At 43.5% G+C, this 27,935-nt stretch overlaps 1 protein-coding gene across 1 annotated transcript in view; it reads right to left on the reverse strand.

Annotated features, from left to right (window-relative positions):
• The window catches only part of F13a1 (coagulation factor XIII A chain), a 159,711-nt gene that overhangs the window by 26,646 nt on the left and 105,130 nt on the right, over positions 1-27,935 (reverse strand). The window contains exons 9-12 of the mRNA XM_057787428.1: positions 17,927-18,030; positions 16,225-16,313; positions 9,369-9,522; positions 2,351-2,638 (exon numbers count right to left, since the gene is read on the reverse strand). Of these exons, the coding sequence (XP_057643411.1) occupies positions 2,351-2,638; positions 9,369-9,522; positions 16,225-16,313; positions 17,927-18,030 (635 nt within the window). The remainder of the gene's footprint in view (positions 1-2,350; positions 2,639-9,368; positions 9,523-16,224; positions 16,314-17,926; positions 18,031-27,935) is intronic.

Here is a 27,935-nt window from a genome sequence, read left to right on the forward strand (position 1 = left end):
CCTGAGAGTGAGAACGAGAGTCTGCAGTGGTTGGTCATGTTGATTCTGAAGTTCGAGATGACTTAAATCCACCCTTTAATTGGGTTAAGGAGAGAAGGAGGAAGTTTGACAGGGTGTTTGGAAGGTGGGAAAAGAGTTGTGCTCTATTTCTGGTGTAGGGAGATCTGATGGATTGTAGACAGTTTCACTCGGGGCCCAAGTTTGCACCCATTGGCTCAGTGTCCTTGCCCAAGGGGAATCTAAGTTCTGTTATCTTCATGGCCTTGACCACGTGAATCCAATCTCAGTTTCCCACTAAGCTGGACCGTAGCAAGGCATTTCACACCTGTCACTCACGGAGTTCCTTCACTTCTTCCTCTCACTTGCATAGGCCAATCAGGTGGACTCTACCTTCAGAGTACGTTCAGATTTATTTGCTCTTATCGGCAGCGCGACCACCACATTTCAGCTCAATGATTGTTAAAGCATCCTAACTGGTCTCCAAGCTTTATTCTTGCTTCCGCAAGTCTCTCCTCAGCACAGCAGCCAGTGCTTATTTTTTAAATTTAGAACATTATTGCTGTGTACGGGCACTTGAGTGGAGAGCAGAAGACAATGGAGTTGGTTCTTTCCTTCCACCGTGTGAGAGATGGAGCCCAGGTCGCCAGGCTCGGTGGCAAGTGCCTTTATGTCCTAAGTATCTCACCAGCCTAGGTATGGTCCCGAGTATGGTCATGCTCAAAGTTTTCAAAGGAAATACCAATTGGAAGTAAAGCCCAAGTTTGTATTATTTAAGCTCATCAATTTCCATTGGCTGTTTTTATTCCTATTTGAGTCTGATTTTGTTGTTTTACTAAATTATAGAGGCTTGGAAATTTATAAGGAAAATATGTCTGATTGTCTCATAATGTTAGTGGCTGGCGCAACCAAAAAGCATGGTGCTGGCATAACAGAAAGAGAACTGGCCATGTGCTTGCAAAGCAACCCCACTTTATAATAAGCTGCTCTCCCAGGAACTGACTCACTCCACAGACCAGCAGCAACTCCTTCCAAGGTCAATTTGGCCCTCATGTCCTAATTATCTTCCACAAGACTCTGCCTTTTAAAGGCTCCACCTTCTATGCCTTTCGCTCTTAATTTGCTTTGTATTCTCGTATTCTACGTATCATCAGATGATATACCCTGCCTAGCTAGTTGGGTTGCTTATTACCTTATTCATTTACAAGACCAGAAGATCCACAAAGATTTGCACTCCCCTATGTTCAGCACATGCTAGAACCTGGATGATCCAGTGTGCTCTCTGTTGCTGTGCTAAAACACCATGGCCAAAAATAACTTAGGGAGGAAAGGAATATTTGGCCACAGGAGAGGGCAGCCAGGACAAGGAGCTCAGCGCAGGACCCTGGAGGCAGGGACTGGATCAGGGACCATGAAGGAGTGCTGCTTACTTGCTTGCTTTCTCTGCTTATGAGCCAGCTTTCTTATACAATCCAGGACTAGCAACCCATGGTGGTGGCACTACCCACGGTGGACTGGCCCTCCTACATCAAGTAGCAACCCAGAAAATGGAGGTAGGCAGTCAAATCTAGTTTCCATAGACAATACCATGGTGATTTTTTTGACTGCTGGCTACATCACCAAACCTAGGAATACTCATCTCCTTCAGTCTGGGTTTATTGAAATCCAGATTATCAGGAGCAGCTTTTTATTTTCTCTATAAACTCCTCTCTGGAGGTACAGGGTTGGGACAGCTACAGGGTTTAGGGAGCTCAGGGACAACAGAGGTGTGTGATTGGCTCAGAGGTTGGGTGTGGCCTGCTTGCTTGGCTCTGCTTTGGGAACCGTGTTGCTCTGGTACTCCCTTTCTTCTCTATTTCAGCACCACATATCAGGTCCAGAGAACCAGGAAGTGCTTCTCAGTTTTCTCTGACTTAGCTCTCTGCCTACAGAAGTTCTTCCTGTATGCAACTTGGGGCTGAATATTGAGCCTACCTCGTATCCCCAGGAACAATGAGCATGCTCAAAATTGCAGTCCCCAGTGCAGGCTTCAGCATGGCCATCCTGCCCTGCTTCAAATATCCTGAATTCTTATTGTGATGGAACGGCACAGATAGACATATGGGAGGTGGGGGAAGGGGGATGGGCGAGAGAGATCCTCCAATTCGTGGGACTCTAGGCTTAGAAGATTTCAGCGTTCCTTTCTGCTCATGAGACACAAAAATGGAAGAATTGAGGTTTTTTTTAAAGCTCCCTCTCAATGTGTCCCCCAATACTGGGATCTGGTGATAACCAGAGCCCTGACAGTGTTGACAGTGAGACAGAGACAGGTAACAAACAGGTCCTGGAGAGACCAACATATTTGTTAGCTTACAGGATAAGGGCTCCAGAGTCATTTCAAATGTTTCATTCTTGAATTCTTTTTTGGAGACCCCGGTGTAGAATGTGATGTTGCCCGAAAGATAGGCCAGGATTGTGTACAGGCTGGAGCTATTGTTCTGGAAGGTGATGGTGACCTTGAAGTCCTTGCCCAGCACAGCGTTTCCCACCTCGAAGTTCATGTCCACATCAGACCTTGATTTGACAACTCCATCAGTGTTGAGGGCCTTTTTGGCTCCATACATCAGAGCGGTTTCAAGGGCCAGTCTCTCTTCTTCTTGACCTAGGAGAGATTCATAGATAATGACAGGTAAAGGGAAATAACACTTCATTGAGAAGACATTGACTTCAAAACACTCTGTGCCCACCCCCCCTTGCTTATGGCCTCTGGAAGCCCATCAACCTTTCTGTGCAGTCACCACCATTGTGTTAGGTTCTGCAAAACCAAGCTTCCAGAAAGATAGTGGCTACCTCGGCTGTCAGGAAACTTGGCGGCTGGGTGAGGTATACCTGTTATGAAGGCTACTAAGGGGCTTGCACAAGGGGTACATTCTCTAGGGCCATTATTTCTGGGCTTGGCAGGTTCCAATTTGTTTCCCTCCCTGAGTTCCAGTCATGAGATTAGAATTTAGGGTCTGCAAAGCAAAGAGTTCAGAGACAACGATGACTTCCTAATGTATATGTTTCTTCCAGTCCATAGAATTCTCTGCACCCAAACAGGATGTGTTCTCCCTCAAGCCTTCTCCCATTTAATCCTTTCAATTAGATCATTCCTTTGCTGACTTTGGGGCCAGGAGGGGGTCCTTCCATGCTCTTCTATGCCTCCTGCAGTGCCCACCAAGCCCCAAAGTGCACTACTTCAAGGCACTAGACTCTGGTAAACTGTTAAATGCCCTCTGCCCCAAAACTTCTGGGTCAGACCCTTAGAGGAAGTCTGATTCAACCTGCTGAAGGTTCACAGCTTTCCTGAGCTCACAAAGGTGTGGAGGAAAATCCTTATAGCTTTGTTACTTCAGTATGAGCCCATTGTTTTGAGGCACCACTGTTGGAGTCCAGTTCTACTGTAAGACTTTCTGAAGGGTAGGTACTGATTGATTAATATGTCTTAGGGTGAGTCTCTGGAGGGATGGCGTTGTGGTTGGGAGACAAAAGAGAGAAAAGTTCTGCTCTAGGAAGAAGGAGAGAAAGTGGAGAAGGAGAGAGGAAAAGGCAAGCATGGTGGTGTGCATCTATAATCTTCACACTCGGGAGGCTGAGGCAGGAAGATAGTTCAGGACCAGCCTGGGCTAACTGCAAGATCCTGCTTCAAAAACCAAAGGCTGAGGGCACAGATCAGTGGAAGAACACCTGTCTAGAAAGGTACTGTGTTCCATACCTAGTTCGTCAAATACAACCCCCCCACACACACACACGAGTGAGCATGAATAAGAAAGACAGAGATACACAGAGACAAAGACACAGAAAGAACATATGAACTCATAGAATGAAAGATAGATGCAGAGACAGAGAAGAGAAAGAAATGGCATAAGCAGGTGAGGAAGCAGTCAACAGGGACATAAGTGTGGCCTCACAGTGGCTGTGCTCAGATCCTGACTACGGTGCTGACAAAGCTTGTATAAAGTACCTGGCGAAGGGGGCAGACTGCTGGAAGTACGGAAGATGGTGTCCCTTCTCTTTTTCTACCTAAGTAGCTCTGTATAGAGGTTCTTCACGGTGGTGGACAGAAACGAAAAGATGGAAGTAAATTCTTTGTTTTATAAGGTTTAGGTATCAGAATGGCTGGTGGAGAAAAGATCACTTTAAGATAAGAATGCTGGCTTTTCCAATCATGTCCATTTAAAGATGTTATCTTCTGCTATACTGAGAATTAGGTTGGAAAATAATAATTGAACTCAATGATGGTGAGGAGGCTAGTAGATGCTATTAACTATCAGTAAATGCTAATTATGAGACAGACCGTGGGATGGGTGCTTGCTTGCAGTAGCTCTGTTAGACGTCATAACAACTACAAGGCAGGCAATATGAATACCACCAGTGATATAAGGGAATGTACATCACAGGGCCATTAGGTGAATCAGAGGGAGTAGGCGTGTAATAAATGGAAACTAGCTTGGGAGGGCATAGAAAAAGAAACGACAGATCAACAGATGTGTGTGATTGTGCATGCACGTGTGTGTGCGTGTGTATTTGCTATAAACTTAACTGTCAAGCCTGAAAGAATGTGCCAGAAACAATAGGTCTATTACCAGAATTGGCTTGGGTACATGTTTATAGAGCCACCAGAGGAAGACAGGAAGGGAGGACGAGAAAGTCCAGCCTTGAAAGTTCAGGAAACTACTTTAGCAGCGATCATCTGGCAAACAGGTCCACGAGAAGGAAGGCATTGACGATTATCACTTTGGATGCGTGCCAAATATACATTTAGGCAAAACACAGGAAGCCCAGGCAAAGCACCAGAGAGGGGCTGCCCGGATACAGGAGCTGAGTCGGTCCAGGCAAGAAGCGGCAAAGAGAGGTTTGTGTTCTGAGCAACTTGAGAGACTGTCTTGAGAGCACAATCCTGCAGTCCCACAGACAGACACTGGACATTGTGCTCGGCACTGTTAAGACAGAGTCCTTCAAAAAAGAAAGGAAGGAAGGAAGGAAGGAAAGAAGGAACGAAGGAAGGAAAGAAGAAACAAAGGAAGGAAGGAAGGAAAGAAGGAAGGCAGTCCTTCACTCAAGGGTACAGAGGGGCGAGTGAAGATCTATCACAGTAAAGATTTGTGGACCACAGATACTGGGACAGATGCGGGCATGTGGAACCTGGAAGCATGAAATACCCTTAGCGTGTCTGCATGGCACAGGAGTCCTCTTTTCAACACAGTGAGTGAAGATGAGGGGACATGCAAGGGCCTGGCTACAAGAAGGAAGAGACTCATCTGGCTGTTGTACAGCTGTAGATGATCAGATAGTTTAGCAAGAAGACCAAAAAGGCAGCTAGCAAGATTTTGTGGGTCATTTCTGGAACATTCTGGAAACACTGGGTAGACAGGAGGCTGTGTTTTCAGCTTTGGTGGACTCGGGCTTACATGTCATAGAGTACTGCTTTTGTGGAGAGAAAGGGTTGCCCTGAGGAGGGGGTGGCAAGCTACGGCTGATGTTCCAGCCAAAACAGTCATAGCCTACGACACTCCAAGCACTATGGTAGCTGTGGTAGCTCTACTATTAGACAGGGAAACTAACTCTGGCCAGACCTCAGTCTGAGTCAGGCCCTCTATTAAGGTTTTCTACATGGGGTGCTGTTTCATTCTCAGACCATGGCTAAGGAGCCAGAGGGAGAAGGTGCACTGGAGCGCTGTTTCAGATGGGACAAATAGAGGATTTGCCAATTTAATTCTCAGGTAGTTGTATTCATTTGAATAGAAAGTGAAGAATGAATGGACCAGGCAGGGGAGAGGAGGGAGAGGGAGTAGAACTTGGGAATATTTGGCTTCAGGTTTCCTTGGCACACTCACGTAAGGCCTGTGGTGAGATGCAGACCTGGGCATGGTCACTATACCTGTGAGAGCCAACCATGGCTATCCAGAAAGAACCTAAATTTGGTAAGCATGGAATTCACAGAGGGCAACTGAAATCAAGAGGCATTCAGCGGGGAGTGGAGAAAGGCAAGTTTAGTGTTGCAGAAGCAGGTGTGGTGTCAAGAAAAGAGTGAACACCCCGAGGAAGGTATGTAGGGAAGCAGGATGGCACCTGTAGACACTGGCCACACTGCCACTGTGCAGCTAAGAGTGGCCTCGAGGGTGTTCTGTTTGCAGATGGGGCCCAGTGGGACAGGGATGAACGGGAAAGGAACAGGTTAGATATAATCGCCCCCCCAGGTCTGTCAAGATGGTGGCTAGCAGATAAGGAGAACACAGAATGGGCATGGCATGTGTGGTGAGAAACACAGTGTTGTGAACAGTTTTGTTTACAGAAAGAATTCAATATAGGAGATGACTAATTGCTTATTGGAGGGAGGAAAGAGAGAGAGAGAGAGGAGAGAGAGAGAGAGAGAGAGAGAGAGAGAGAGAGAGAGAGAGAGAGAGAGAGAACAAGCAATAGCTGGAGTAATGGATAAACTAAAGAGGGAATGGGTCCATATATCATAACAAAAGAAGACATATTGCCACAGAAAATTTTTCAGAATTCTGGTTTCCAAAGCTTGTTAAAGCTTGTTAATTTCTTAATCTTACATTTTTAAAAAAAAGTTAAAATTGATATTAACTTTTAGTTAAAGTGAAAAATAATCTCTTCACAATTATAAACCATCCCATTCCTGCATCTTGTATAATTTCTTTTCTGTCCTCAATTATCTCCATATATATAGACATAGTGTCCATCTTTTCAGTATATGTGGATTCAAAGGGCTTATAGAAGATGTACCACGAGAATCAGAGCGATAAAGCCACAACCACAAGCTGGCTTTATTGTATGCCTGGAGCAGACATAAATAATCAATCCCTCTTCCCAATACATGCTGATAGAGTCCCTAGAGTTCCAGAATAGCACTTCTCTGGAATACTTGCCAAGATAGAATGTGAAGTCCATGTACCATCCTTGATGAAGAGATGAATTCTCACTTAGGACCCAATTGTAGCCCAGAAAGTGATTGAAATATTTTTTACAACTAATCATATGTATTAGAAGTTCTACTTGGTTCAAAGCTCCTACCATTCTTTCCCTGAGTCTCATCAGCTTGCTGAGGTGTGGCATTGGCCCTCAGAAGACTCCCCCATGGAGAGCTGCGCATTGCCTTTTAACATTTGGATATCATAGTCAAGCCCCAACTTCTTTCTCACAGACAGATGTGTGTCTTCCTCGCATGACATCTAATCCTGGCCCCATTCATATTTGGTCCCCACTGCTACCTTGGAGGTGACAGGTAATGGCGGCTAGGCTCTGCTGCATGTGTTTATCTCTTTCCAGTAGTTTTTGCTGCTGCCTTGATCTAGCATCCGGCCTCATGTCTAAGCACTGCTCACACACGATGGTAAGCTCATCTCTCATCCACTGAGGCATCTACTAGCTCATCAGTAGAAAAGAAAAGCAGTTCACACTGTCATTTTGCTCTACCCATCTTCCTGAACAACTCTTTCTCCAGCACTACTTGAAATCCTTACTTATTCCTTGGATAGGAGTTTTGGTGGTACCAGGACTCGAACCTGGGAAGTACTCTACTACTGGGTTCAGTCAGTGTTTCAGTCACACTGAAAACAGTAGGTGCCAATTCAATGTGTTGAGCAAGTGGATACATCATGACCTCATGGCATTTAGGGGGCCATGAGGTTGGGACCAAATGAATTGCTCCATCAATTCTGCTCAGACATCAACATGGTACAGACATAGGTTTGTGTCATGAGTACTGTGAGCATTTCAGGCCCCTTTCTCGTTGGGTGTCCTTCTTTGCACCTGGATCAACTGCCCACCCCATGTCATAGCCCCTGTCTTCTGGCATGGCAAGGAATGAACTCTGCTTTGCCTTCTAGTAAGCAGACAGCAGGGCTGGGGTGTCCCCAGCTCCATGCAGTTGTGCTGTGTAGTTAAGAGTGGGCTGCTGGGGGGACTGCAATGAATCCAGAGAGATCTTCCACATTCTCTAAGGAGTTTCCCTTTTGCTTTTTCAAATTTTTTCCTTTGCATCTCAGTAAGAGAGTGCATTGCTTGCTTGCATGGTTTCATTGTGTTTATATTGTTTTTAACTTCCCTTCTAGAGGAAAGTCAAAATACCTAGAGGAAGGAGAGAGGTTTGCTTTTGTGTGTTTATGTTGTGCAGTTGACGACAACCAAATGCACCAAATGCGGAGACAGAACTATTTTAGAAAACCAGTAAAACTTCACAAGTTCAAGTGCCCAAAACTCTAAACTCCAACACTGCACACCTGTTCAGCAGGCTTTGTATTTATAATGCAAATTGTTTTTGTAAATAAAAGCAAGAAGGCAGTATAAAACATTTAAAACAAACCCTGCATGCACTGGCACTTCAGGAATGCCAATGAATATTTAGCATATGCTAACTAGTCATAATTTTTTCATTCACTAAAATAAATGCCACTTTTAAGAATCTCTGGAGGTGAAATATTTCCAAAAGATATTGTATCTTTCTGCTCTCGAAACTTCCAGTATTCTCACCCAGATGGCACCGGGCATTCTAAGCTAGAAGGAGTATAGAGGCCTGCAGTACCCTAAATGTCTAGCACTGCTTACATTTCCTGTCTGCGACTATAGTTCCCCTGTCTGGAACCCCCAGTACAGTTTTCTTTAAATGTGCTCTTTTCCTAAGCTTCACTTCTTTGGACTCTCTTGATAGGAGCCAGTGTTTCCCTGTTCCCACAGCTTTCTCTGTATAATGATTCTAACTCTTGTATGGGGATAGAAGCTGGGTCCTGCTCACTGTTAGGACTGTGGGTATAGTATTGATTGAGATGAAACTGAACACAATAGTACCATTTGACATATACTGTATAACCAAAGTTAACAAGCCCCCATCAAAACGTTACTTTGTAATTGAAGCTGGCCTTCAACACAATTGGCCTACATTAGTGAGATTGCACTCTCTTATCAATCTGTCAAATGCCTCGGGTTTCCATGACAACCTAATGAAACAATGTGTTAAAAATAATTTGTAAAGTACTCAATAAATATGAAGAAGTGACTTAAATTTCTATTATTTATCTTTGTTGGTATAATGCAGATAGTGTGTTATAATAGATTACTAACAATTAAGGTTCATATAAGCAAGAACGCATTCTATAGCCTACTAAAATGGAATTTGAAAACTCACTTCACAAGCCATGTGAAGGGGAATTCTGCTCAAAATAAGCAAGCAAAATAATGAAGAACTGTGGATGTCTGTTGCTTGTGAGAGTTTATGTTTCTGCCCTTAATACCAGATGCTGCAAATGCCAGGGCATTCTCTGAAACATATTTCATTCTGACAGTGAATAAGTACTAAACGGAATTGGGGAAAAATACATTTGGTTGTAGCAAATTACCTTCTTGAAATTTGTAAGTATCAGTGATATCCTGCATGCCGTCTCCTCCAATTTGTTTGGTCACAATTAATTTCCCAATATGGGTGGTATCTATGCCTTCTACCACATGAGTGCCATCTTTCTTAGCTGTAATGTAAACAAGATCGCTGTTGACCTGGAAACAGGAGAGGAGAACATTAGCATCAAATGTTTTTGTTACAAATTACAATAGTCACAATAGCTAAAACATAATTAACACAGATGCTTGCCAGTGGGTCAATACGTAAACAAATGGTACACACAGAGGCAAGGAATATTAGCCACAAAATGCACAAGATCTTGCCATTTGTAGCAGTACAGGTAGTAAGAAGGCATTATGTTAAATGAAATAAGCCAGATCCAGAAAGACAAATACCCCATGTTTTCACTCATTCACGGAAACTGAAATGCTGATCTTGAAGAAGAGAATGGAACAGGGGTTACTAGAGACAAGGAAGTGAAGTGAAGGGCATGAGAAAGAGTTCAGTCTGGAGCAACACATTTCAATTCGACTGATGAAATTCCTTCTGACTTTTTGACGTCGCTGGTTAATACAATCTGTGGCACACACTTGAACGTTGAGAAAGTATAAAGCTCCCAGCACATGCAATGACTGAAGAACTGGAATTATTATCTTTTGTCATCACACATTGTCATCCCAGACCACACAGAGATGCACAAACGTCATGTCTCAATTAGGAAAAAAAGCAAATTTCTTGTCTCCAAAATCTTTGATGTTCCATACTATAGACATCCAGACCCTAGCACTGGTGTGTTCCTTTATTCGACTGAAGTGAAGCCAGCAGGCAAACTCCTTTTAAAAACATTCTCAGGTCAGCGATACGGTTCTGCCAGTAAAAGTGCTTGCCATTCAAGTCTGACCACTAGAGTTTGATTCTCAAAACCCATGCAAGGATGCCAGGACAGAACCAACTCCGCAGAGTCCTCTGATAGCCATACATTAGCCATGGCATGCACATGCGCTCTCTCTCTCTCTCTCTCTCTCTCTCTCTCTTTCTCTCTCTCTCTCTCACACACACATACACACACACACAAAACAAGCAACTAAACAAATAAAGGATTTAAATAATTCTGAAGGGGAATCCACTTTGGATCATTCATGAGTCAAGGAAGAATATCTGAGGTAGGCTTAGTCAGCTGTCTCATCAGTGAACGTCTCTTTTCTTCCTTTCTCTTCCTGGTAAATTCAACCCTGTTTGAACCCCCATTTTAGAGTTGACACAGGGGTAGGGGAGATTCTGCGAGTCACAATTATCTGAGTGTGTTGTGTGTGGGGGGGACTGCTAAAAACAGGTAGATGTCTTATTATGGAGGCTTGGGTGGGGTTCTAAATATATCACATTTTAAAGTGGTCTCAGAGGATCCTAAAGCATCGTGCTAGCTTCTTGCCTTCCTGGATGCTGCTAAGCTAGCAAAGGCTGTGCAATCCATTTGTAAGATGGAAGAACGTCAGCTACGTGACTTCCTGGAAAGAAGTCTGACCTCTACAGAAGGAGAAAGGGACTTAGGAGAGTCTATCCCTCCATTTATTCCATGGGGAGTGACATACTGCTTGGAGCTGTTGTCTACCTGGGACAGTAAATAAAAGCTTGGTCAGACAGGAGAAGATGGCAGGGAGTATGGAGACTTGCCAGCCCTGTGAGCCATTCAAAGGGACCAAGCTTGGACTGCCAACTTCAGACTTTCTTAAATAAGTATTAATTTTTGCCTGTTTCAGTCATAGTAACTGTGTTACTTGTAGCTAAAAAAAAAATGAATTTAAAAGTATAACTCAACCATCCAGGAGGAATTTAGACAATTCTTGGTGATTCACCATCTTAACTAGGCACTGGAGACAGTGCCTTGCATTGAAACTGAACCCACACTATTCCAAGGTTCTGTGTCCCCATTGTGCTTTCTAGAAGCAGTGGCAAATCTATCTGAAAGGTGACTCCTCAGGCCCCTATGTGGTGCATATACTCTCTGTTTTGGAGACCCATGAATTACCGGGGCGTGAGTGGGAAACATCTCCACTGCCAATGGTCATTGGTGTAGTTACCGGATGTTTTTCCAGCCCTCTCTAGGCTTAGCTTCTGTTCCTTTAAGTGAGGTAATAAAAGCGCCTTCCTCACAGAATTACTGGCAGAATTAACTGAAGTAAATGCACGTGAACTACTTACCATAGTGCCTGGCATAGAGGTAACACTCAGTAAATGTTATCGATAATTATGTATTATTTAATAGCTTTCTCAGATAGTGTGCAGAGAGCCAGAGCTGTAATGTAGAGCAAAATAGATCTGGTCCTTCCATTTTAGAGTTGACACAGGGGTAGGGGAGATTCTGGGAGTCACAGTTATCTGAGTGTGTTGTGTGTGTGTGTGGGGGGACTGCTAAAAACAGGTAGATGTCTTATTATGGAGGCTTGGGTGGGGTTCTAAATATATCACATTTTAAAGTGGTCTCAGAGGACCCTAATGAATATTCAGGCCTGAGGACTTCTGGAATACAGTGCAAGAAGCACAGTAAGAGGGCAACACCAAAGTTCTCTGTGGGTTCATGGAGCAATGCGGAGGTGGCCGAAGAGTAACCGGTTGAAATGTGTAAGACACATAGGAGTCAGTCTATGAGCTGAGGAATGAGGGAAGGCAGGCATCGGATGGGCAGGTGCAAAGACTCAAGGTCCAGAGAGGTGCTGGGTTAGCTGTGGGAAACCCTGGCTCCGATGCTGGCTGTGGACTTGCAGGAAGTCATGTTAACTTAACTCTGAATTTCAGCTCTGGCTTCTATAACACGAAAAACCACCATCCCCTCTTCGCTAGTTTCATAGGAATCTTTTAGTCCAGAATGAAGAAAGATCCGTGTGAACATGGCTTGAAAAGTTCCTAATTGATTATAACTGGTGTGACCATTAGGGGATAATGGTGGGAACATGATGATGTTCTCCTAAATTTAAAGCTTGAGATTAAAGAGAACAACCTTCTACACTTCCTCACAAAATGTTCTGAATTTACACAAATCAGGCCCCTACTAAGGAGGACGCAGTCAGCACTGGGTAAATGACCACAGTGTTTCAAGATACCTTGTAGGTGACAAAGTAAGGCTCGAACATTAATCTCACAAAGTCTATATTGTTATATTTGCTACAGATGACAGCACCAAGACTCATCAATCAGCCAAGTGAAGTTTTGTGGGCATGTATTAGGGGAGTAGCTATTGGAGAGCTACAATCCTGAGCCAACCCATAGATCATTCTCCTGGTCTTTACCTTGGCTGGTTCACAACCTATTTCCCTTGATCTTCACTTTTTCTGGTCTCTTTGACCTTCACTTGGGGTTGGAAATCCATGGGCCGTCCTTGACCTTCACCCTAGGCTAGCCCATGACCTCATCCCTTTGGACTTTTCCCTGGGCTGGCCCTCTCCCCTTGAACATCATTGGATACTTCCTCTTTCACCTGGGTCTCACCATGCTTGGGGTTTGATGGAATGCAAGACTGAGATGTGACATCCGAAAGTACCCCACGTTTCTCTTTGTGAAAAGTGGGGGAGAAGAAAGGAGAGAACATTATGTCTCCTTCCCCTTTCAGGTTCTATTTTCACTCAGAGTCCAAGGAAAGCCCTAGAAAAGCTGACGATTAACCAATGGACTGGATGGCCTGGGAGCTGGAAAGGAATGGCTAAGATGTCAGTGTGCTGGGAGGCAAGAAGAGGCAAGCTACCTACTGACATCCCCAGGGCAGGAAGAGGAAGGATGACACACATGTGGAGGGAGGGAAGGGGCAGCAGCTTCACACTGAGTCACGGAGACCCATAGTAAAATTACCAGCTCACCCCTATGGGATTCTGGCGAGCACTCCTGAGAGAAGAAACCTCATTTGCTTTTAGGCAAGCTCATATATCTCTGACAGATATCTTGAACCTGGAATACAGCCCAGCCTAAAGCAACAGCCTGCACCCTCTGACAAAGAAGCCTCTCCTGCAGCAAGAGAGGGCAATTATCTGCAAATCCTGATGACATTCCCAACACCCTGATCTATATTTAATAACAGCAAAAAGCACTTGCATTAACAGCTATTAGGTCTTTCACTACTGTAAGGAGGCCAGCCTTCTTTGTAGCGATAAGGTACAATAAAAAAAAAAAAAGCTTCATGGGTTTCAGAATGATCTCCCATTAAGAGATTCTCGGAGTGTCATAAACTGTCAGATGACAGCAGGGAAGGTTTGTACGAATTTTCAAATGCCAAAATGAAATCAAATGGATAAAACTCCTAGCACAGTGAGACCAGTCTCCTGAGGCATCTGGAAACCGCCATGGCAGGTACAGTGTTTTCCTTCTGTGCACTTCATATCTGTGCTTCTGCCATCTAAATGCTGACACTTATTTCCCTCGTACTTCTCAACGCTCTTCCTCCTTTCCTGATGACTGCCGTTTGTCTAGCTTTGAGTGTGAGCGTGCCTCACGGGATCATGCGTTTGAATGCTTGGTTCCCAGCTGACGATACGCTTGGGGGAGGCTTGTGGATCCTTTAAGAGCTGGCTGTAGCTGGAGGAAGTGAGTTGCTCAGGACAGGCTAACCCTGCTTCCAGGAGACTTCCTGAGGTAAGGTAGCCAGTTACTTCATGCTCCTGCCTCAGCTGCCATACCTTCCACATCACTATGGCCCCTTCTCCCTCAAACCACAGCCCAAATAAATCATTCTTTTCCTAGATATTTTTGTTAGTTTTCTTTTTTTCTTTTTGCTTAGAATAACATGAAGCCTTCCCATTTCCCTCATAGAGAGACAGTAATCTCTCAGGTAGGTCTCCTATCTTCAGTGACAATTCTAGCCAACCCTTGTTTCGCAGGCTGTCGGTGCCCTGGTTGATGCCTTTGGCATTGATAACTCTCCCTAGCATATTGGATAAAGGATTAATTTCTCAAGTTGTGAAGATCTCACATAGGCCTTTAGACTTTACCTTTGTTTGACACCCTGATACATCATGAGTATGCTGGTGACTCTGTAGAGCTGTCAGCTGCCCACGCACAGCCCATGGATGCCCAGATTATCCTCTGCCTGAAATTTCTTTTTCTCCCTCAACTTCTTCCTTTCTTTCAAATTTATTTATTTAATGTGTGCACCATGTTATGTATATTGAGGTCAAAAGACAACTTTAGGAGTTGGGTTTTGCTATGTGGACCCCAGAGATGGAACTCAGGCCATCAGGCTCGGCAGCAAGTGATTTTACTCGCTGAGCCATCTCACTGGGCAACTCCTAACCTCTTCCTAATCTCCTTTGTCTGAATAAACAGTAACCATTACTCCTTCCCCTGTAACTCCGTAGTGCTCTGTTCCTAGGACTATGGCCTCAAGATGCTCTTTGCTTTTGAAGAGATTGTATTTCAGTTAAACTCATTATAAACTGAAGGTTTGATGAGCTGAAAATGCACTCCATACACCTCCCCTACAGGACATCATAGCTGAGTGGCAGGGCCCACTGTAGGGGTCTGCTATTTTCCCTGTGGTTATGGGGTGTGTGCGAGCTGCAGCTTGCTGCCACCCAGTATCATCTGAGACGATCTAACAGTGCATGATTCTCTGAGCAAGACATTTGAATCCAAAATCCAAAGTGTGGTTCCTATTGAATTTGTATTTCTTTGCACCATTACAAAGTTAAAAGATTATGAGTGAAGTTATCATGGGTCGGGACCAATTGTTTTTACACAGGGAGTCATGGTTGCCAGGTCTCTTCCTGCTTTAGAGTATTGAGGCCTTTGCTGTTTTTCACTTCCTGACTCGATTTTCTCAATGAATGCATCTCCATGTACAAATGCAATCTCATGTTGACTATATTGTTCATGCAACAGTTATGTATATGTGTTCTTTGTATTGTCACATTTAACTAGCACTGTGTGAATAGATTTACTGACAAATTCCCTTCTGAGGATTACACATCTCAAGTATGTGAGTCCCTGAGCTCCCCATAGCCTTCCCTGATGAGAGCTAACACTAAATACTTACTCTTTCCAGAGTGGCTGCCAGCCTAAACTCAGGCGCCCACCTGCTTTCAAAATCCAGCACTCCTCTTTATTAGCTAGATTACCAGGGAAAGGCTATTAGGCACTCTGCCTGCCTTTGCCTTGATTGTCTTGTCTGTTGAGTGGGGAGGCCTGCAATACTCATGTTAAGAGGGTTGCTAGGAGCATCAAACAGTAGGCAGAGTGATTGTCCAGAAAGAAATGGATACAGGAGCGGTCCCATTCCAGGGCTGATTGCTGCAAATATATCTCACGGGAATCTGGGATTTTAGCCTTTCACCCCCCAAGAGACTCCTAGCCTTCTCTTTTACCTGATGCCTCTCACAATGATTTAATTAGCTGTTTCCTCTTTTTCTAGTTCCTGCCCTGTTGTTCTGGAATCTTAGACCCTTCACTTAACATCATCATCAACCCATTAAGTGGCCCGAATTTCTCTTCTTGAGTAGCTCTTTATAACCTTCTCTTTTTAGCTGCTACCACAGCAGCTATTGCTGCTGCCTCTAACCAAGTTTTAGTTGAGTGATCTGGTTCATCACTTAACGTCTTCAGAACTATTGATTCTAGTTCCTAGGTACTCAGAACTAAACTCAGGGTTGCAAATCTCTTGCTTTTGGTAGAAAAACAATCTCAAGACTTCAAGGCAGGAAAGTGTTAAGTAGGTATTTCATTAGGCATTAAGAACCCAAGGATGGAAAGATGTCTGGTTGACACGAAACCTACGCCATGTACCTGGGAATTCGAGAAGTGACAACCTGGTGTCTAACTCTTTGATGTGTTAAGAGGCTGCGGTGGGAGCTGACACTTTCCTCCAGCTTTCCACTTACCTCTGCAAAAACAAATGGGGCATCAAACTGGAAGCAGACGTGGCCATGCTTAACAGCTTGAACAGAGGCCGGGCCACAGCGGTACATGCCTGGAACCACAACAAGGAGGAAGGCAGTATGAGTTGGTTGTTTTCCATTCTGCCCATTGACACAGCCCTGCGGGGGTGGGGGGGGAGTCTACACGCACCAGTGCTCCCCAGATTCACCATTGACTTTGTCTAAATGTTTTCACTGGCTACAAAAGACAGGTGACCAATATGCTTGATTCAAAGAGTTCTGCTGGAAATGCCAGCTCAATCCCAAATGTAAAGGCCAGGAAAAGAATACTGGGTCAACACTATTCCTAATTCTGTTCTGCTGACTACAAACACGTGCACTGGTCAGGCTTATCCCTCTTTCAAATTATCCTTGTTAGTGTTTGTCAACTTGGCACAAACTAATGTCATTTAGGGGAGGGAAACTTCAACAGAGAAAATGCCTCTAGCAGGCTGATCTGTGGGGGCATTTTCTTGGTCAGTGATTGACGTCAGAGCACTGAGTTCACCGTAGGTGATACCATCCTCTGGCCGGTGGTTCTGGGTTGTATAAGAAAGCAGACCGAGCAAGCCACCTTGAGCACCTACCCTGACTTTCCTTCTTGATGGACTCTGACTGTGAGTTGAAATAAATCTTATCCACCCCAAGTTGCTTTTGATTGTGGTGTTTATCACAGCATCAGAAACTTAACTAGGGCTGTCCCTGATACATCCTTGGTAGTTGGTACTGATCTTGCTTTCATTGTTTTCTTTTTGTTTTGTTTTGTTTATTTATTTTTTTTTGTTTATGACATTTGTCAGGGTGAGTTGTAGATTTGAACACTAACCATGCTCATAAGCCTTGGCACACTCATGCTTATGTTTCTAAGATCCCTGAAAGTTTAGCCACCCATTCACATTTCCTAAGAGATTGGCTGCTGTAGTTCTTTGAGTCTCCTCATACTATAAAGTCCAGAACAATTGATAGCATGATGCTTTCTCCATAAAATCCAGCATCACAGCATAGCTTCATCGTGACTGTGGACTGAATGCTTCCCTATCTATGGAGACTTACATACAACATCTCTGTCTCAGACCAACAGCAGAGGAAAGAGATGAATGCAGCCAGGGTTTGCAGTCCTTTGGTGTTTATAATCATATTAAAAAGCATGTAATTCTATAAAAATCTGGGGTTTGTCACAGCCACTCCTAATTAGCAGGGTTGGAAAGTTAGAAGAGAAACATCTACCCACTCAAGTTTTGAAAAAGACCAGAGAACATAAGACATCAGCCTTTGGAAGAACAATTTAATAAGTAATTTATAATTATTTTTCAACTTTTATTTTTCTCTCTTGCCTTTTACCACTTCATCATTGTGGATCAGGGAGGGCTGAAGTTATATTTTATAGCCTAGTAAAAGTGCTTACCCAGATATTTTTTTTTTGCCCTTGTCTTCAAAACTGCTTATCAAACCAAGATTAGATGAGTTATATAAGTTATATTCCTTTTCCAAAAGTTGTAAAACAATGAGGGTAAAGCGGACTATTGAAATGAAGTGAAACTTGATCGACAGGCATTGAATTCTGTATGCATGCCCAGCAAGCACATTTCTAGGGTTGGTTCCTAATGAGTGTGCTACCCACACAGCGAGGTGAGCAGTGGAGTGAATAGGGAAGAGGCAGGCTTACCATCACTGTTTTCCTGGGGTGTGCTGTCCACAGCTTGCCAGCCTCCAAATCCAACAGGAAGGTCAGGCCTTGTCATCCAAGCTTCATTCCAACAGTGGTAGTTCCTAAGAAGAGAATCATGATGAGGTTACACTTCCCATAATACCCTGATATCTAAGCATTCAGAGTGACCTCCATTCTGTGCTATGATCACTCGGATAGATCAAACTAGATCTGAGGGCTTTGGAGATTGCCTGCGTCTCCTGATTTGAGATTATAGTGCATCATTTGGGGTCCCTGACATGACTGGTCATTGCTTTTCTTTGCTAAAATTGACTTCAAGGTCATCCAGAGATATTGTAATAGTTTTGATCTAAACCATCCTTTGAGACAGCGCTTACAATGTTCAAAGGCAGGAAAGAAATGCCAGAGGAAGTGAAAATATTTATCTCTGTTTCTTTTTAACATGGCTTGGAATTATACAAAGCATATTCTGTAGCATCGTCTTAGAAATGATAACATTGGCAGTCCCCACGAGTCAGCAAGCAGGGGAGACAACTGCCTCCTCCAGGTTGTGTCCCACCCTGCCACCCACTGGACTCTGTCTCTCCAAGACTCACACACCTCAACAACCCCCCTGCCATGGCCAGCCCTTCCCTGTAACCCCAGCAGACTATATAGACACAGACACAAACTATACTAGTTGGAAAAACAAGAGAGTGTCCTGCCTCCCAGCTGAACTGCCCAAAAGTCCAGATCCTCCCTAAACCCCAGGACATACCCTGTGCCCCTCCTGTGTGTGGTAACCCAGATCCAGAGAGACAAACACTAGGTATGTATTTACTCATAAGTGGATATAGCTGTAAAGCAAAGGATAACTAGTTTACAATCCACAGCCCCAGAGAAGCTAAATAACAACAAGGGCCACAAAAGGGACTCATGGATCTTCCTGGGAAGAAGAAATAGATTAGATCTCTAGGGTAAACTGGGGATGGGGGTGAGGTAAGGAGGTAAGGGGAGGAGTTGGGGCAGGGGAACATAAGGAATTGAGATGGACCAGTTGGGGGCAGAATGGAGGGGGAAAGTAATGAAAGAGATATCTTGATAGAGGGGGCCATTATATGGTTAGGGAAGAACCTAGTGTCAGGGAAACTCCCAGAAACCTAAAGGATGACCCCAGCTAAGACTCCTAGCAGTAGTGAAGAGGGTGCCTGAACTGGTCTTCCCTTGTAATCTGATTGGTGACTACCCTAAATGTCGTCAAAGAGCCTTTATCCAGTAACCGATGGAAGCAGATACAGAGACACATAACCAAGCACTGGGCCGAGCTCCATGAGTCCAATTGCAGAGAGGGAATAGGGATTATATGAGCAATGGGTGTCAAGATCATGACAGGGAACCTTCAGAGACAGCTGACCTGAGCTTGTGGAAGCTCGTCGACTCCAGACTGACAGCTATGGAGCTGGCACGGGACTGAGCTAGGCCCTCTGCATGTGAATAACAGTTGTATAGCTTTGTTTGTTTGTGGGGATCCTAGCAGTGGGACCAGGACCTGATCTCAATGCATTAGCTGGCCCTTTGGAACCTGTTTCCTACGATGGGATGCCTTGCTCAGCCTTGATACAAGGGGGAGAAACTTGGTCTAGTCTCAACTTGATATGCTATAGAAAGCCCTTCCCCTTCTGAATGGAGACAGAGGAAGAGTGGATGGTGGTGGTAGAAGGGAGATTGGGGGAGGGAACAGGAGGAGAGGAGGAAGGGGAAACTGTGGTTGGTATGTAAATTAAATAAATAAAAATATGGAAAAAACCAAAAAATACAATGAGGAATAAAAAAAAAGAAATGGTAACATTAAATACTGATTATAATTCTCTAAATCTGTAGCAATTTGCATTTATTATTCAATGAGAAGAAAAGGTCACCAGGGTAAGTGTCTCTTTACGCTTCACCAAAAGCAGGCATCCCTTGAGGTAAGGCCTTTTAAAACTCCCCAGAACCTTGCATATGACCCTTTGAAACAAGAGCACAGAATGAAATGTCATCATGAATTGTATTATTATGTCCTTGGAAAGACCTGGGATTATACGACAATAGATAATCAAACGAGAGCACATTAACCTGTGAGCACTGTAGAAAATGCTCATACAGTGCTCAGGATTTAATGCTGGCTACTGCAGTCTCTGTTTATAGCGCTGATGGTTTCAGACCCAGCCGTCATCCATCTTCTTGGAATGTCCCTCAATGTCAGTAGTTTGTACATGTCTCTCTCTCAATTCTAGGTATTTCTAATTGGGTCGATGAAGAGATTCTAACCTAATCACATACACACTATCCACAGAATACCGTTCTGAGTGCTAAAAAGTCAAAGATGATCAGAGTATAAATTGTAGAATCTCTCATAAAGAACCTCACAATCTACAAGGAATAACAACATACATACCATTTGCCACTGATTAAAACATCTTTTATATTTATGGCAAGGTTTAATTAAGAGAATAAATAATTTAGACTAAAGTATTTAGAATAGGGCTATGTAAATGCTCAAGCAAAGGAACTCAGGTTTTTAAACATAAGTAATGAAAGTGACATGTGCTGAAATAGAAATTCACTGTGGTGGGGCTTAGGATCACTGAGTGACAGACAGCTGGTCTCGGGGCCTTGATGACAAGCCAGAAGGCAGAAAGCAGTGACCACAGTATGTTTGGGGCACTATAAACTTATCAGAGTTGGGGGACAACTAACGATCACCCCTAACATTCCAACATCCTAAAAATCTTTGTCTCTTAACGCACCTGATAGACGCTGAACCCTGTGAATTCTATCATAACTACCCCTTCCTGTAACTCCTTCCCACCCCATTTACAAAGGAGGAGGCTGAAGGGAACCTAGCTTTAGATCACACAGGCCATCAATGGTAGAGTTTTGTAGTCAACGCTCTTAAGTACTGAGCTGTAGTATGGGTAAGGAAAAAATTGTGGACATTCTGAAACAAATTAACGTCTGTGCTTTGTTCTTATGAAAGCTAGGAATAATTTGAGATGTAGAGTAAAATTTACAAACTGGTGTTTGTGGAAGAGGGGTAGTGGGACGGGTCTTCAGATTGGGTGGAGTCCCTATCCACACAAGAATGCTACAGTACTCTACAAAGTTCTAATGAAGTATATCTACCACAAAGAAATCATTACCACAGGAGGTAGAAACCCCAGCTCTCTATAGCTGAGAATTACCCTGAACTTCTGATCCACCCCCACCTCTGGAAGGCTGGAATAACAAGCCAGTGTCATCACAGATGGGGATTGAAGCCAGGGCTCCATGCATGCTAAGTGAGTATTCTACCGACTGAGCTATGTCCCAAGCCCCAAAGAAGACTTAAGTTCTGACAGAGTGAAGAAACAAAGAGTAAAGTTTGTATTGGCGGTGGTGGGGATTGGGGGTGATCAGCTCCATCTGGACTCCAGGCGCTTGCTTGCCTATGGGAAATGCAGGAGTTAACTTCCCAGAGGCATTTTTGTTCATACATGTGATTACTGGGATTTGATAAAGAGATGGCTGGAATGTTCATGGGTAGTAGAGTGAGTCAAAATCTCATTGGTTAAGATGGGGCAGAGAGCAGTACTGTATTCCAGAAGAGAAAAGGGATGCGCGGGGTTGGTGTTGGGGCGACTATTATATAACGCAACACAAGGAAGACTGCTTTGAGTATTTAACATTAGGGGTGACTGATATACTCCTACTTCCTATCTACTTCCTTCTTCTAGTAAAGAAAGGACCAGTGGATAGGAAGTGGGAATAAAGGGCTCAAATAATAGGGGTCAAGAGGCAGAGGCCAGGAGCAATCTGTGGGACAAGTATGCAACACTATACCAGGTCTCCAGGGCAGTGAGGATGTGATAATGGCCAGAGTGTGTGGTCTTGGAGCAGGAGGTAGGATCCCATCAGATAACAACCTCTGTCTCAGGAAGGTAACTGGGTGTGTGGCACCTTGCCTGTCTAGCTCCAGAAGAGAGGCAGAAGGACCAGGAAAGACAACAAAAAGACATTTCCAGGGCAGAGTGGGCAGTACTCGGCTTCCATGACTCTACCTGTCCCCACTAGATGAATAGGATGCAAGTTATCCTTATTTAAATGCATATCTCCTTGGCAAGGTTAGCCTGGGAAAAGAAAAATACTCTCTTCAGTTCAGATCTCAGGCAAAGACATTTCTTTGAAGATAATATTTCTTTTCAAATGGCCAGGAGGTGGGGAAAGTTGCCTCTCAGTCTATCACCTAATTGCTTACCCATGAGATCTGGCTTCCAGTTTCACTAACTGCTAAGATGCTGTCTATGTATGGAAAGGGAACATCTCACAGGTGGAGGCACTTGCAGGCTAGGGAGACTGATTGGAAATTGTATCCCTGTGGTTGGGTTTTGGCAGTGTATGGCGGGCCAGTGGTTTAGCAGTCAGCTGGCCATGAGCAGTAGGAGAGGAAGCTCCCTACCCAGCCATGGACACTCTGTTCACAATGTAGTTTTCTTTGCTCTGGACAGATGCGAAAGCACGGAGAGAGTTCTCCATCCAGCATACACACTGGTCTGCTCTAACCTAGATCTCCCCATGAAAGAGGTGATAGTTATAGGTATTTATTTATTTTAAATATTTAAATGGTTGATTGAGGTACTTAGTGGAAAGGGGGAAAAAGCTTGTCTCTGGCTGTTATCAACTACTTTTTTTTCTTTTGATGCAGTTCACATACATTTCTGAGGATTGAAATCTCCAAATGATATCTTTTCCTTTTAGCCTGATAAATTTCCACTAACATTTCCTTTTATTTATTTTAAATCATCAAATAATGATAATAAAGAAATGTTACCCATTGAATACACATTTGATTCAATGTGATCAAAATGCAGGATGATTTTTTTTAAACTCTTAGATCTTAACATGAGAGAAAATGTGGCATTTATATTTATGAATTGGAGTTACTTTGCTTGATATAATAATTGTTAGTTTTATCCATTCTTTTCTATAAATGTCGTGATTGCATTTTTCTTAATGGCTGAATAAAACTCCACTCTGTATATGTAGCCCTCTGTTCTTATCCATTCATCCTGATGGGCATCAAGGCTGGCCCCATTTCCTGGATGCTGTGCTAAGTAATGCAGTAACACACATGAATCTGCTTCTAAGGCTCTGTTTGCTTTGCCCTTTCCCACACTCTCCCCACTGGAACTAGGTTTACCCCAAGGAGGAGCTGGGTGCAGATGGCCCTCTTCTTCACCAGGCATATGTTCTAAGCAATAACTAAAACTGCAGACAATGCCAAACCTGACATAGACTGTAGTTTTTCCTATGTTGCCATACCTAGGATGGAATATTTCAATAGGACACATATAAAAATATACTGCCAAGAATATTTGCATGAATGTGGTCCTTTATATCCTGGCTGGGGCAGAGCAGAGTGGTATGGAATTTCATAATGTTTCTCTGAATGACAAAGAATTTAAAAATTTGAATTGTAGGGATTGGAGAGATGGGTCAACCATTAAGAGGACTTGCTGCCCTTGCAGAAGACACATTAGATGCCTCCTAGAACCATCTATAACTCAAACTCCAGGGAATCCAATGGAGTCTTCGGGACTCTGAAGATACTCTACTCAGGTGCACACATTCCTGTGCAGATACACATATAGACACACACCTTACAAGGTAAAAAGAAAAACATTTGTAACCCTAAATTGTTTATTTCTGAAGTTTTCCACTTAATTTTCAGACTGTGGTTGATTGAGGGTAACTAGAGTAATGGAAAGTGAAACCTTCGATGGAGGGCCACTTTACTGGTCGTCAGAACTGTGAGGCTATCCGCAAGGTGTATATACACAATAGTGTCTCATTTTATTTACTTGTTGCTTGCCGTGCTGGGGATCAAACTTGGGGTCATGAATGCGCTAGGTAAACGCTCTATTGCTGAGCTATACCCTGTCCGATAGCATAGTTTTATTTAGCTACAAAGGAAGAAAAATCAGGTTCTTTGCAGGGAAACTGGAGATGAACGCATTGAGTGAAATAAGCCAGCCTCAGAGAGATAAACATTGCTGAGCTTTCCTCTTACTGGGAATGTGGGAGGAAAAGAACATAAAAGTAAAGGGCGAACATAGTACAGGAAAAGAGAATTGGAGAGAGGGAACATGTAACCAAGGGGGAATATGATCAAAATACTTTGATGCCTACGTAGAAATGTCATACTACATTGTTTCAGACAATGAATGTTTGGTAGCAACAACAATAATAGTAATAACAATAAAATGTCATGGTTTCAGCCAGGTGGTAGTGGCACACACCTTTAATCCCAGCACTTGAGAGACAGAGACAGGCAGATTTCTGTGTGTTCAAGGCCAGCCTGGACTTCCGAGCTAGTTCCAGGACAGCTAAGGCTGTTACACAAAGAAACCCTGTCTTGAAAAAGTAAAAGAAAGAAAGAAAGAAAGAAAGAAAGAAAGAAAGAAAGAAAGAAAGAAAGAAAGAAAGGGAAAGAAAAGAAAGAAAAGAAAAGAAGAGAGAAGAAGAAAAAAGAAAAAAATCATGGTTTCACGTTTTCATAGATCTTTCATTTGAAGCCTGAGTTCTTGCTATAGTTTCAGAGTCTATAACATTAAAAGTGTTACAAACCCCCGAAGTTGTGAAGTTTTCTCATTGCTTTTTGGAGGAGCCACAATGATAGAGGTGACAAGTTCTGCTGCAAGTCACTTTCTATACTCTGGATTCAATGGCAGGCAGTGATTTTTGGAGTCCTTTAAAGGATGCTGTTATGTCAGCAGAATGACCAGAATCCAGAGAGGCCTTTCCAAAGGCAAGGGCTTTGTTGTAGCTACTTCCTGGATAAAGCAGGATGCTCAGACGTACGTTGGATAGTTTTATGTCAACTTGACACAAGCTAGAGTCATCTGAGAGAAGGAACCCCAATTGAGAAAATGCCTTCATAAGATCAGGCTGTAGGCAAGCCTGTAGGGCATTCTTTTTAACAGTTGATGTGGGAGGACCCAGCCTATTGTGGGTGGGTCCACACCTGGTCTGGGGATCCTGTGTTCTATAAGAAAGCAGAGTGAGCAAGCCATGAGGAGCAAGTTAGTAAGCAGTATCCCTCTATGGCCTCTGCATCAATTCCTGGCTCCAGATTCTTGTCCTGCTTGAGTTCCTACTTGGCTTCCCTCAATGGAGTGTGATATGTAAGCCAAATCTATCCTTTCCTCCCCAAGTTGCTTTGTCCATGGTGTTTCATCACAGCAATAGTAACCCCAAAGAGGACAAGTCAGGAAGTTAATGAAATTTACAAGGTTTGGAAAATCCATGATTTAAAGGAGATTTGAAAGGTCCCTTGATAGGATTATGAAAGCAATAATCGCTGGGTGGTGGTGACACGTGCTTTTAATCCCAGCACTCAGGAGGCAGAGGCAGGATCTCTGTGGGTTCAAGGCCAGCCTGGTCTACAGAGCTAGTTCCAGGACAGACTCCAAAGCTACAGGGAAACCCTGTCTTGAAAAAAAAGGAAAGCAATTGCTGGGGGGAGACCCTGTTTGGTAGAGCTCTCTGCAGCTGGACAAGGAGCTCCAGTGGCCCAGCTGTCATGAGTCATTACCCAACTGTTAGGATGGGCTTTTTGCTAATGTGGCTACTTTCCAGTTATCTATCCTTCTTTAAGTAACTCCTCATTCATGTTCTTGTAAGTGGCCACCAGCATTGATTTAGTTTATCATTTGATCAGTGAACTTATTCGCTTTGAATTTATATACAAAGAAACAATTGCATAAGTGCAAAAACTAAGAACTAAGAATATTTTTCCTAGCATGATTTACCAGAATGGAAAACTAAAAACCACAACAACCTAAGCTGTCCAAGAAGTGACCAAATATTTTTAAACCTGAAGCAGGCAGGAATAAAGTCTGTGGTATACGCATGTTTAGAAGTAATGCTTCAGGGCCATGGATGGTACATGCTCTTTGTCATTGTCTGGATGAGCTTGGAGAGGACCTTGAGCATCAGACTGGACAACAGCCCCAGCCAACAGTCTGAGTGCCCATTTGAGATCCAAGCAAATGCTCCACCCAACCTGTGCCAAATTTTCAATCCACAAAAACTGCTTGATGGTAAATACATGTTGGTTAAAGCTGATAAGTTTGTGAAACTTCACTATGCAGCAATAAAAATACATGCAATATACATAGGCATGAAAGAATGTTAAAAAATATTACCAATGTTCTGAGTAGTTAGAAAAGGGTAACCCTTGCTTTTGCACATTTTTGCAATATTTGAAAAATTTTGATTATAAGCATGCCTTACGTTTCCTTCCAGAAATTAATATTATTTTAAATTTTCTTTCTTTCTTTTCCTTTTTTCTCTTTATTTCTTTTTTCCTTCCTCCCTTCCCCTTGTTCTCTCCCTCCTTCTTCCCTCCCTCCCTCCCTCCCTCCCTCCCTCCCTCCTCCCTCCCTCCCTCCGTTCCCCTTCTTTCTTGCTTTCTTGCTCTCTTTCTTGCTTTCTTTCTCTATGTGTGCCTACCCAAGACCACTAGAGATTTGAGGAAATTGCAGAGGTCAGTTCTCTCCCTTCACCATTCAGATTCCGGGGAATAAACAGGTTGCTAGGCTTGGTGGCAAGTACCTTTACCTATTCAGCCATCTCATCAGCCCAAAATGACTATTTTTTTTTAATCAGAAGTTAAAGCATGGTTCAAGGTCTGCCCTAGGCCTATCACCAGGACAATCCTGTCCAGAGGTGCAGGAGCCCATGGAATGGAGGACAGAGAATGTATCTGAGACCAAGATGGACTTCCTGGATGCATGTGTTTTGGGTTCAAAGAAAACCAAGACTTTAGGCAAATAAACCTCTACCTTGCCTAGCAGTTGAAACACTGGTAGCCTTGTCTAACCATTTAAACATCACAAAGCCTTGGCTAATTGTTTAATTAGTTTACAGCCTTGGCTAAATCTTTAACACCCCAGAGCCTTGGCTAATGGTTTAACCCCCTTCCTAATAGCCTTGACTAACTCTTTAATTACCTCCTAATAGCCTTGGCTAATTGTTTAAGTACCCAAACAAAGCAACACAGTTATAATCTGTCCAGAAAAGTTCCACAGAAAGAGTTCTTAAAAGAGAAGAAAGAAGCTAATAATTTGTTCGTATTTCTTTATAAAGAAGCACAAGAGCACAAATTAGATGCAGAGAAAGCCCTCTGAGGGAGATCTTGGAGCAGTTTCAACTGTAAGCCAAATGTTTAGAATTCTTTCATTTGCAAAACTGGTAGCAGCTGAAAGGCAGGTAGGCACTGGGATGCCTTGGATAATATCTGTGTTTGGGTGGCAGATGGAGCTAGCCCAAGATCCCTGGGTCTGCTGATTTTCCAATACAGTCATGAGGAAGGGGGGATAATAATGACAGCATGCGTGGAATGTGGCAGTGGGAACCGGATGGGAATGGGATGGAGAGGGTGGGAACTGGGAGCAACAAGTGGGACCAAGTTGGTGGACTCAGAATTATCAAACGAGACACTTCAAAGTGGAAATGAACGTTGAGATTGAGGAAAACCCTGACCATTAAGGAAATATGATGATGAGAGATGGCGAAATGAAATTGTTCAGAGATAGGCTGGGGAATAATTTATGAATCAGGGGGCTGGGAGCAATGGATTCCTTCAGAATGCAGCTGTTCTCTGCTAGGGCTGCCAAAGTGCTGAAACTGGGAAGGAGTACCTGGATACTCCCGAGTCATGTCAATCAAAGGCCAGAGGTCTGATGAGGCAGAAACCAGCCAGCTCACCCCTCTTTTTAAAGCATGGTTGCCTCAGTTCTTTCCAGTTAGGAACCCCTTGAACCATCCCTGATAATTTGCATGATGATGCTGAGTGGGAGATTAGTGAAGGATGCCATGAAAGATGCCAATTATCCATCAAGAAAAATGATAAGTAACGAAGGAGCTTATTCTAATTAGTTCTGGGAAGGCAAGGGATTCTATTCGTCTCATTGGCAAGTTAATTTTAATGTACTCTCTTGAGTCA

Source organism: Chionomys nivalis, chromosome 13, assembly GCF_950005125.1.
Source record: "Chionomys nivalis chromosome 13, mChiNiv1.1, whole genome shotgun sequence".
Classification (NCBI taxonomy): Eukaryota; Metazoa; Chordata; class Mammalia; order Rodentia; family Cricetidae; genus Chionomys; species Chionomys nivalis.